The following is a 12,258-nucleotide window of genomic DNA, read 5'->3' on the forward strand; positions in this document are numbered from 1 at the left end:
AGTAGTTTAACGACAGGGATGATGATAATGGGTGAAGGGCTGAACGAAAAGGGTTCGAAGTTTCTGGTGAAGTCTACAGCTCTCTTGACTCACGCACAAATCTGCTGGAGAAAGGAAAAGAGAAGGAATTATATCACAATGGGATAAGGACAATCTGGTAATTTCACATAGCAAAAAGGAAGGAAAAATTTAATTCTTCATTTGGTCTCTTTTCGGATTCGAACTAGAGACTTGACATATGAAATCCTCCTCAACTGCCACTGGATCAAGTCTCTAACTTGTTATATTTATTCCAAAAACTAATATAAACACACTTAAAGCAAGTTAACCTATATATGTATATATATATTTATTTTAATTTATTTAGGGTTATTACATTCTTCCCCCCTTAGAAAATTCGGTCCTCCGAATTTGAATTTATGCTTACCTTAATCCACAAGTAGGTATGGATACTTAGCACGCATATCGGCTTCAATGTCCCATGTGGCTTCTTCTTGAGAATGATTACGCCATAAGCACTTTCACCGAAGCGATTTCTTTCGACCGCAACTTCTTAACTTGTCGATCCAAAAGAGCCATTGGAACTTCTTCATAAGATAAGTCTGGGGATATTTGAATCCCCTGAGTTTCAATTACATGAGAAGGGTCATATAAGTATTTCCATAGCATTGATACATGAAACACCAAATGAATACCCAACAGTTCAGGTGGTAACACTAAACAATAAGCAACTACACCAATTCTTTTTAAAATCTCAAATGGACCCACATACCTTGGGCTTAGTTTACCTTTCTTTCCAAACCTTATTACCCCTTTCATAGGAGATACTTTAAGGAATACTTTATCCCCAACCATGAACTCTAACTCCCGACGTCGATTATCAACATAAGACTTCTGTCGACTTTGAGTTATTATTAATCTTTCTCTAATTATTTTCACTTTCTTAATAGCATCTTGCACCCCAAATCTAGTCCCAAAAGTTAGTATCGCCAGCATCTAACCATCCAATAGGAGACCTACATTGCCTGCCGTAAAGTGCTTTATATGGGGCCATTTGTATGCTAGATTGATAACTATTATTATAAGAAAAATCTACCAAAGTCAAATAACAATCCCAACTGCCACCAAAGTCCAAAATACAAGATTTTAACATATCTTTAAGTATCCGAATGGTTCTTTCAGACTGGCCATCGGTTTGCGGGTGGAAAGCAAAACTGAGATCCAATCGAGTGCCCAAAGCTTCTTGGAAATATCTCCAAAATCAGAAAGTAAATTGAGGACCTCTATCAAAAATTCTAGATATTAGAATCCCATGCAGTCACACAATCTCATCAATATATAATTGAGCATATTTATCAGCATTATATGTTGTCTTTATTGGAATGAAATGAGCTGATTTCGTCAGTCTATCAACAATAACCCAAATAGAATCATACCCCTTAGCAATGCGAGGCAACCCAGTGACGAAGTCCATTGTGATATTTTCCCATTCCACTCTGGTATTTCTAACCTTTGGTGTAGCCTAGCTGGTTTTCTGGTGTTCTGCCATAACTTGCTGGCACGTCAAACAACGTGAGGTAAAGTCTGCCACATCCTTTTTCATGCCATCCCACCAATACAGTTATTTCAAATCTTGATACATTTTAGTTGCTCCTAGATGCACGGTATATGCGGAATGATAAGCCTCTTCCATGATAAGTCGCTTCAAGTTTTCCTCGTATGGCACACAAATTCTACCCTTGCATTTTAATATTCCTTCCTGGTCAATTTCAACTTAGTGTTACTTCCAGCTATGACTGCTTCTTTTTAACTTGCATAATTTTGGATCTAAGAATTGAGCGCTCTTAATCTGATCTATTAGAGCAGAACGGACTTGTACATGAGCCAGAAATGGTCCCTTATCAATAATCTCAAACTTGACTCCACTTTGCTCATGTTTATGAATTTCTTGCACCAAAGGCCTCCTTGTCAAAGCCATATGTGCCAAGCTACCCATCGATTTTCTACTTAAGGCATCAGCCACCACATTTGATTTGCCAGGATGGTAAAGAATTGTACAGTCATAAACCTTCAATAACTCCATCCATCTTCTTTATCTAAGATTAAGATCTTTTTGTTCAAAAATGTACTTTAGACTCTTATGATCAGTATAAATCTCACAAGTCTCACCATAAAGATAATGGCACCAAATTTTTAGCGCAAAAACAACCGCTGCCATTTTTAAGTCGTGGGTTGGGTAGTTCTGCTCATGTTTCTTAAGTTTCCTTGAGGCATAAGTAATAACTCGTCCATGTTGCATTAGAACACAACCTAGACCCACACGAGAAGCATCACAATAGACTGCATATCCTCCGTTGCCCGACGGTAAACTCAAAACCGGTGCTGATATTAAGTACTCCTTTAATTTTTTAAAAATTATCTTCACACTTATCATCCCATTCAATTTAACATTCTTTTGAGTCAACCTTGTCAGTAGAGCAGCTATTTTAGAGAAATCCTTGACAAAACGACGATAATATCCTATAAGACCTAAGAAACTGTGAATTTCTGTAACAGTCGTCGGTCTTGGCTAATTTTGCACCGCTTCTACTTTGTTTGGGTCCACTTGAATACCATCTTTAGAAACCACATGTCCTAAGAAGGTAACTTTATCAAGCCAAAATTCACATTTAAAGAACTTGGCATAAAGTTGTTGCTCCCTCATTGTCTGTAAAACAACCTGTAAATGATGTTCATGCTCCTCTGGGCTCTTCAAGTATATCAAAATATCATCAATAAAAACAATCACAAACTTATCAAGAAACGGTTTAAACACTCGATTCATTAGATCTATAAAAGCTGCTGGTGCATTAGTTAACCCAAATGACATTACTAGGAATTCATAATAACCATATCGGGTTTTAAATGCAGTCTTAGATATGTCCTCTGTCTTAATCTTTAACTGGTGATAACCCGAACGCAAGTCTATTTTGGAAAAACATCAGGAAATTCTCGAACAACAAGGATTTGATCCAAACTAACGATGCATTTATCAATGTCCTTTACTACCGCTAAAAACCCTTGACAACCTTTCTATAGTAACCGTTGGGCTTTTAAAGCCGAAATAAGATTAGTAGGTCTTTCTATAAAACTCCCTTGCAACACAAAAGGAGTTTCACCTGGAATATCAAATTTCACTACTTTCAAGTGGCAATCAACGGTAGCATAACAAGAAGCTAACCAGTCCATGCCCAAGATGACATCAAAATCAATCATATCAAGCATCATCGAATCGACAAGGGTTTCTCTACCCTCAAGAGACACTTCACAAGACTTGTACACATAAGAGACAATTTAAAGATTCCCCCACTACAGTACCAACTACAAATGAATTATCAAGTTTGGTAGGTTCTTTACCCAATCTCTTAGCAAAATAAACAGACACATATGAATGAGTTGATCCAGGATCAAATAATACATAAGCTTGATTAGAACACACAGTTATAATACCTATAACAACAGCATTTGAGGCTTTAGCATCCTGTCTTGTCATGGCATAAACTCTTGCCTGCCTTTGTCCTAAGGAAGATTGTCCCCGCTGACCATTTCCCCTTCCAGATTTACCCCTACTAGCTGAAGTAGAAGCAGCTCTAGCCAGTGGGATTGACGAGGAAGTAGGGTGGGGAGAAGTTTGGATTGATCCATGGCTCGACAAAGACTGCAAATATGGATAATTTCTTCTCAAATGGCCTATCTGCCCACACTCGAAGCATGCACCAGACACTCTATAGCACGGTCCTGAATGATATTTCCCACAACTATTACAAGGGACTCTAGTATAACCTGATTGATTCGAAACTGACTAGGCTCGAGGTCTCACGTTACTAGAATTTGGTCTCATGACAGGAGTGCTCACTGATGGTGAACCAAATGATCTAGGCTTAGACTGTGAGGCACGAAAGTGAGATTGGCTTGAAAATTAATGACTCTTGGAAGAAGAACCAAGAAATTTCTCATCGTGCTCCCTCTTGTGTTTCTTAAAAATTGCTTCCTCTACCTTATGTCAATTCTCAATTCTCAGTGCACTATCAACAATCTTAGTATAGGTGATATCACGACCCAACATAGGTGCTATATTGTCATGTATATCTACTGGCAATCCATGCACAAACCTACTAATTCGTTCCCTTTCAGTCGGGATGATATGTGAAGCAAAAGAAGATAATTCAGTAAACTTCTGATCATACTCTGCTATTGACATTCCTTTATTACACTTTAAAGTCAAGAACTCTTCAACTTTTACGTCTCTAGTACTCTGAGGCAAATAACGATCCAAAAATGTAGTCTTGAATTCTTCCCAAGTCAAAGAAGGTGAGTCACATGCAAACCTGGGACTGTTTTTGCCCAAGTACTTGCTGCTCCTTGAAGCTGAAACACTGTAAATTCGACATACTGAACATCAGGGCATCTCAAGGCCCTACATCTCTTCTCTATTCCTTCAAGAAACTCAATTGGGTCCTCCCGTGCATTGGTTCCCGAAAAAGATGGTGGATTTAACTTCATAAACTCTGATAACTTAACTGCGGGATTCTCCTTTGTTGTATCATGTGTTGAAGGAACGGTCTGCTCCTCAGATTGAGGACTAACTTGTTTGCTTCTAGAAGAAATATCTTATAGGTGCCTAAGGGTTCGACCACCCCTAGCCCTACTCCTACTCTGACGCTGTCCTCTACCTCTTAAGGGCATATCATCTATCGGAGAAATTCTGCCAGAGGCTCTACTGCTAGTGGAGCTCCTGGTAGATATTCAACGTCTGGGTGGCATATTTCACTATATAAAGAAACACAAGAAATATTTAACTCAAAATATAATTCCTTTATATAACAAAAAGTCAATAACAAAAACAAACATCGTTCGAAAACTTCCTATAGAACTCCCAATGATGCCTCAATTATAATTATGCCCGGGTTCATAATAATAATTGAAACCTCACTGGCAAGTTCTTGCTCCACATAGTTATACATGTAAAAAACCTTGGCTCTGATACCAAAACTGTCACGCCCCAAAATGGAGGGTGACCGGCACGGGTGTGAACCATTCTCACCTTCCCGTAAGCCTCCAAATGAATATTTATTTCATTTTTCAAGAGAAGAATAAAATTCAATCAAATCATATAAAAATTAAAATAACTTCTTTAAATTCATTGTCATAAGAAAGTGTCAACGTTTTTGTAGAAATTTCGGCAGAACCTCCCCTGTAACTAGGATCTCCTGAAAATTCTACAATAAAAATTTTACAAATATCAGTATAAATCAGGAGCGTAGCTCCTTCCAGCCAACAACCAATATACAGACCAAAATAAAATTTATCAACAATCTATGTGGAGCATCTGCTATTTCTTTCAAATCAAAAAGACATACAATTTATGTATTTACATTAAAGCAACAATACCAATCAAAATGTCCACCCACTATAGTTAGTTGCCCTTTTTGAGGTCGTTGATGAAATCGGCGTCAGCTAACCAATCTGAGACCAAATAATTTTTCCAGTGAATAGCATTCCTATGGAAAAATTCTTAAAATTTCAATCGACAATTTATAATAAGGGTGTCAGATGGTTGGAAGTAATAATGTACGTGAGGCATAATCATATTTATAAAATAAGAATAAGTTGAAAACATTTTATGTTATCATGTTTAAAGAAACAATCTGCTCTCATAAAACTCGAAGTGATACAATTTACTAAAAAAAAATTGGGTAAACTTCGAAAACATATATTAATCAACATTTAAAATTCTGAGAACTCAACAGAACAGGTTACAAACGTGGACACATAGTCTACGAGGGTAAATAACCAAACGCGGCTTATGCCACGAAAACAAACATGGACACACCAGTCCACGAGGGTAAGTAACCAAACGCAGCCGAAGCTACGAAACAAACGTGGACACACAGCCCACGAGGGTAAGTAACCAAACGCGGCTTATGCCACGAAATCAAACGCGGGTACGAAGCCCACGAATACCAAACGTGAGAATAAAACTCACGAAACAAACTAGCTAGTATTTAACCACAGCGCGCTACGGACTAACGGAACTGCCGTTAGTAGCAGTGTTCTGTATAGAGTTCTCTTAGAAAGCCCGTTTCAAACATGCGAGAGAAATAATTACTTGTGAAGTCAAATTTTCATTCTCAAGATCAAACTCGCATGAGTTGCTTCAAATATATGAAACTTGTCAAATCGATACACCATAACGAATGTACAAACTTGCGTTAATCATGTAATCAAGAAATTTTGAAATTCAATAGGCAAAGGTGCCTTCATCAATATATATATAAAAAATATATTTCTTGAGAAAATACACAAATCATAATATGACTATTCTTTATCATTATTTCAAAATTTCTAAAACTAACATAATTCATAAAAATGAAATATTTTAATAAAAGATTTTCAATAAATACTCATAAGGAATGCTATTCACTTACCTGTTGTGATTTCAAATCTCCAAAATATTATTTATTTAATTTCTATCGGGATCCTCTTCCTCCACGCGTCCTATAAAGATATTAGTAGCCAAAATTTAATAAATCATCTTTTAATTTACAAAGGCTTCCTTCCCAATTCCACCTTTTACCAATATCCAGTTATTTTCAATTGAGAATTGAATCCACACTATCATTATTTAAAATTCAAAAATTAAATCTATAATTTAAAGTTACTCCAAGTATTATTATTTACCCTTATGACTTTCTCCATAAAACTTTAGTCATGCCATTCTATTTCCCTGAGGTGAAAATTTTCTTTTTATACTTTGCACCAATTTTTTTTTCAATTTTGTTCTTCTCTTTCAACTTCATCCTAATCAAATTCTCAATATCAACCAATCTAACAAAACTTAATTTAGATTAGAATCCAGACCCATATATATATATATCGTTATGAAGCTTTGAAAATCACTTTCTAGCTCCCACAACAGCACGAGCAACAGTAGCAAAATACTCTCAAAAATTTCTGTAATTTTAGTATTAACTCACACTTCCCCTCACGCAAGTTCGTCAAGGAAGAAAGCTGAAGAATTCTCACCTGAAACAACAATAACAGCAAAGGTAACGAAGAAGACAGAACCTACAGCAGAACAGGGAGAGAAAATGGAATTCTCCAGCTGATGCAAGGAATAGAGGAAGACAAAACACTGCTCAAAAGAAAAGAAAAAGACCAGAATCAGCGTTAATTTTAGCTCATGACCAGCACTACCAATTCCGACGACCTGATTCCTTCCAACCATTAGCAACGCGTGGACATATTTTACAAGAACAGAGCAACAGCCAGAATCGAGTAGAAGGAAGCATAACAAATTAAAAACATAGCTGAGAAACTTGACAGTAGCAACAGAAAGAAAAAGAAAAAAAAAATCCCATAATCTGTACCTCGCTCAACTGAGACCGAACAAGGAAGCAAGATGAGTCACAGCTCTGTATAACGAACTGAAAGGAAGAAGAAGAAGAGAGAAGGTTCGCTGCACGACTCCAACGTGAGAAGAGCAAAAGACTTCCGGCGAACTCACAGCACTTGAGATGGACGAAAGACAAACGACAAGGAAGCTTGGAACGTTCGCACAGTTCATGGACAGCAAGATAAGGAAGAACGAAGCGAAAACAGGGGAGAACAACCAGTCACTGAACGTCTCCCATGGTGGATTTTTTCGCTCCCAAGGTCACCGTCGAGTAGTTTAACGACAGGGATGATGATAATGGGTGAAGGGCTGAACGAAAAGGGTTCGAAGTTTCTGGTGAAGTCTACAGCTCTCTTGACTCACGCACAAATCTGCTGGAGAAAGGAAAAGAGAAGGAATTATATCACAATGGGATAAGGACAATCTGGTAATTTCACATAGCAAAAAGAAGGAAAAATTTAATTCTTCATTTGGTCTCTTTTCGGATTCGAACTAGAGACTTGACATATGAAATCCTCCTCAACTGCCACTGGATCAAGTCTCTAACTTGTTATATTTATTCCAAAAACTAATATAAACACACTTAAAGCAAGTTAACCTATATATGTATATATATATTTATTTTTAATTTATTTAGGGTTATTACAAGTTTTTTAATTTTTCGTTTAATTCAAATTTATTAAAATCTCCCCTCTTCCTTCATCCTTTCCATTCCCCTCAAACCAAACAGGCCATTAAGATTTTTTAACCCATGCTATTTGATAGTTTGGTATTAAAAACAGTGTTTATCTTGTCTTTTAATTAAGACTATTTAAACAATATTGCGATAGCCAATAGATGAACTATTCAGTAGGGATTAAACGATTCGCCTACGAACTGGTTACATCTCCTGTAACGATCACTTGACTTTACAATTTCTTTAATTAAACTAAACACAAATTTGGAATCAATCTCAATACAATTTGATGTTTGGACACGCCAGCACTGTGTTTCGTACTTATCATCTAGACAATACACTTAAAATACATGATATAATATACTCCCTCTATCAGTTTATCCTAATTTATAAGACATTTTTGGCAGTGAACGGATGTTTTAAAATATAAGACATCTTAATTAAAATAAAATTTTTGTAATTATGCTTGTTTTAATATTGCCTTTCCTTCCTTATTATATTTTTTTCTCTACATTTAATGTTTCATAAATAAAGTTAAATAAATGAAGGATGTTTTTAGAAATTTATATTTGTGTTTTACTAAAATAAGATTATAAAATATATTTAATAAACTCTATTCATATACATAATTTTGTCAACAAGAAAAAAAAAAAAAAAAACTTGGGGACGGGAGGGAGTAGACTATTATCTCTAGAAATAATCTCCCCCTCCCCCTCCCGCTCTCGATGCATCGTAAGGAATTGAGATCAACTGACTTCAGGGTAATAAACTCACGTTTGCACGAGAGATATGCATACTAAACGTACTAATGACTTATCGTTTTAAAGATTTACACAATATTCTTAATTTTTAATTTAATTTAATCAGAAATATAAAAATAAATTACTTATTCCTATTCCTAATTCCTAAAATACCCTTAAATATAGTACATGGAATCTGCACTCCTTTGAAATGCGAACTTTCGTGCTGACTTGCCATTATTTGAAACTTTGAATAGTAATCGGAGTGCAGAAACGTCTATCTACTATGTCATTAATCTTTCTCGAAAATCTCTAAGTAGCGTAATACTAAAACGTGCACATCTTTGATTGGTTTCTACAAGAAACCAAGAGATTTTGTTGTGCCTCTTAGTGGCTATCGTTACTTCTCACTATAACTATAATTTATCTGATGAATATCCCAAATCACCGAAAAGACGTCTACTGGGTAATCTCTCTCTCTCTCTCCCGACCCCCCATAAATATATATATTTGTGTGCATCAAGTAGCATATACGTAAGTGTGTCTTAATTGCCATCTTTGAAATGAGGCAGTGCAAGGTAACAGCGAGGAAAAGGACGAAGGAGATGAGCGATGACACGTTGAAAATGGAAGAAAATCAATGTATTATGCCTGAGATTTGCAACGGTAAGTGTGTGCACTTTGATGCTGACAAAGTTTGTGTTTCGAACATTATGGGAAGGGAACGAAATGCATCTGATTTTGTTGTGCAAGAATCATGAGATATCACAGAGAACTTCGACCATCTCACCAGTTGCTTCAAATAAAGTCATATTCAGCACTAGCAGCTAGTAAGCTTGAACGACTTGAATCTGATGTATTTCAAGCTGGCGATTATAAATGGTAAGTAATGTCAAAGAATTTGCACTTTTAATTTTTGCAGTGATATATTTATTGCTGACCTAATTAATCCGGGAATATTTATCAGGAAGATGATTGTGTATCTTGTCGGAAATAGTGAAGTCAACAAGGATAGGCATATCTCACTGTACTTAGCAGTAGCAGAAAACACAAGATGAGGAACTTCCTGTTGCCTGGGAAGTCTGGGCTCATTTTTTATTTTTTGTTCATGATCAGAAACATTTTTATTTTTTGTTCATGATCAGAAAAATGATAAGTACTTGGTTATTCAAGTTATAGCAATTTTTTTTCAATTAAATTAAATGTCAGTATATTGCATAGACACACACACACACACACACAAATTTAGATGAAATGTTATAAAATAACGGATTATTTAGGGTGTCATCACCTGCCCTCTCTGCCCTAGCTACTTGTTACCCTCTAATCTAAAATATCAACCCTTTATTTGGGAGAATTCAATAAAATGTGTCTTATCATTATTAATTAGTAAGGGCAGTTGAGAGGGCTAGAGACACCTAAACTAACTTAATTTAGGTTTGAAACAAATTATGATTTGATTTTTGAATATATAATAACATATTATATATATATTGCTGTCATTACTACTGGGGTTCAATGATTGGTTGACACAGATGCTCAGAATCGGTTGAAACGTTTTTATTCAGCGAGGACTGAATGGGGTTTTAGTGAATTGCTTTCGATGGATGCATTTAAAGATACTAGTAATGGGTATCTTGTTAATGATTGTTGTACATTTGGAGCCGAGGTCTTCGTAGCTCAATGTTCTGAGAAAAGGGAATGTGTTTCCACTGTTCTAAAGCCTCCAGCATTTGGCACATTCACATGGAAGTTAGACAATTTTTCACAAATCAAGACTGATTTTTGTTATTCTGAATCTTTTACTTCTGGAGGAACAAGATGGTAATTAACCAATGACTTCACTTACTATATATCTTTTTGTTTTAACTACATTATAGGCGTTTCAGTTGTGAACTTGCATTGTGATTAATTCCATAAATGTTTTGTCTGTGCTTTAATCTCAAGGCAATTGAAAGTTTATCCAAGAGGTGATAAGAGTGGCAGACATGGTTTTCTATCCATTTTTCTGTTTCTTGATGAAAGTCAATTATCGAGGAAGTGGTATGCTGAGTCCACATTACGCGTTAAGAATCAACTGTCTATATTAAGAAATAGGGTGGTGAATGGTAGGTGTCAATTTTTTTATGTAATACGATGTATGTGTAAATAAATTGGTCTCAGTCAATATTTTTATGAGCAAAGTTTTGTTCTGAGACTTTCGCTGTTGCAGGTGCCAAGTGGTTCAGTGACTGTTACACTTACTGGGGATCAATTGAATTCATGCCGTTGCAGGAACTTAAAGATGCAACAAAGGGTTACTGTGTGAATGATACTGTCATTATCGAATGCCAGATTTGTTACGTGATCGAAGCTTAACTTTTCCAAGATTGAGATGTGATTTGTGTGATGGCAGATTGGCTCCAACTTTTGTGTTCGTCAATGATTTGCCGAATGTATATGGTCTTTGAAACGGATAGGATAGGATATTATAAGCTCCATTTTGTGTATGGTTGGTTAATTTAGTCAATAAAATGTTATACTGTTGGCAAAATGACAGCAAACTAATGAAGCCTTAGTTGCTGCACTCAGAAGTATCGATCATACAGAAACTGAAGAGATATCATACAGACAAAAGCAGACACTTTCAAATGTGTCTCAAATTATTAATAGTTTCTCATGATCATCTATATTTTATTCGAATAAAATCATGAATCTTTCACATTCCCTTTTATTCTTGTTCGCCCACTGATCAGATGTATGATCTGTAAGAGTAAGAGGACAGGAGAAAAATGTTGACGAAACAAATGTTAACACTTATAAACGCAATTGAATTTTAGATATTGGAACACTGCACTTGTAAGAACAGACAAAGATTTCAATAACCTTGGTAAGTCACGTGGCCGAATATCTGCAGGTGAAAAAGAATCCAAGATTTCGAAATTCTTATTTTTCTTTTCTTTGAAGGAATCATAAAATAGGACTTGGCTTTTCTCCTTTTTGTTTTTTTTTTCCTTCTCCACCTTTCCATCTCAATCCTTGAATAATCAAATTTTGAATGGTTAGAATTTAATATTTCATAAAATTATTATCAAAATGTAAGATTACAAAAAAAAATTAACGTGTAACAAATTTGATCTAAACTACGACTCGAGATGCAAGATTGTAATTAAATTTTTTTTTATAGATCCAAAAATTTTTTTTATAGAGGGTTGAGATGAAATGTGGAGGAGAAAAAAAAAAAAAAGAGAAGTCAAGTCTTATTAGTCTTATTTAGATGCCGACCACAAAAGATAAGATCTCTCTCACATAAATTTAGACATATACAAAAGGAGGGGAAGAATTGAACTCCTATACTATTCACTTTAACTAGAGTTTGGTGATAGAATATATGATGACAAGAGTTTTGTAACTTTTAATATTGGAAA

At 35.5% G+C, this 12,258-nt stretch overlaps 1 protein-coding gene and 1 long non-coding RNA gene across 3 annotated transcripts; one reads left to right on the plus strand and one right to left on the minus strand.

The window, feature by feature from the left end:
• Window positions 1–4,778: 4,778 nt before the first annotated feature.
• Window positions 4,779–7,914, minus strand: LOC129295037 (uncharacterized). 2 transcript variants are annotated; one of them, XR_008589498.1, is made up of 5 exons: window positions 7,410–7,914; window positions 7,066–7,174; window positions 6,468–6,537; window positions 5,431–5,505; window positions 4,779–4,809 (listed from the first exon to the last, which is right to left on the minus strand). It is a non-coding gene; the product is annotated as an uncharacterized LOC129295037 (long non-coding RNA). The 2 variants fall into 2 exon arrangements; XR_008589497.1 differs by lacking the exon at window positions 4,779–4,809 and having other exon boundaries at window positions 5,056–5,505; window positions 7,410–7,912.
• Window positions 7,915–9,608: 1,694 nt separating this feature from the next.
• Window positions 9,609–11,209, plus strand: LOC129295027 (ubiquitin C-terminal hydrolase 12-like). The gene is made up of 6 exons (XM_054933507.1): window positions 9,609–9,733; window positions 9,819–9,878; window positions 9,997–10,007; window positions 10,387–10,675; window positions 10,799–10,959; window positions 11,064–11,209. Exons 1-6 carry the CDS (start codon window positions 9,609–9,611, stop codon window positions 11,207–11,209), a joined length of 792 nt encoding a protein of 263 aa, XP_054789482.1.
• Window positions 11,210–12,258: the final 1,049 nt, after the last annotated feature.

Source organism: Prosopis cineraria, unplaced genomic scaffold (assembly GCF_029017545.1).
Source record: "Prosopis cineraria cultivar Desert tree isolate PC_DT_omini unplaced genomic scaffold, ASM2901754v1 PC36, whole genome shotgun sequence".
Classification (NCBI taxonomy): Eukaryota; Viridiplantae; Streptophyta; class Magnoliopsida; order Fabales; family Fabaceae; genus Prosopis; species Prosopis cineraria.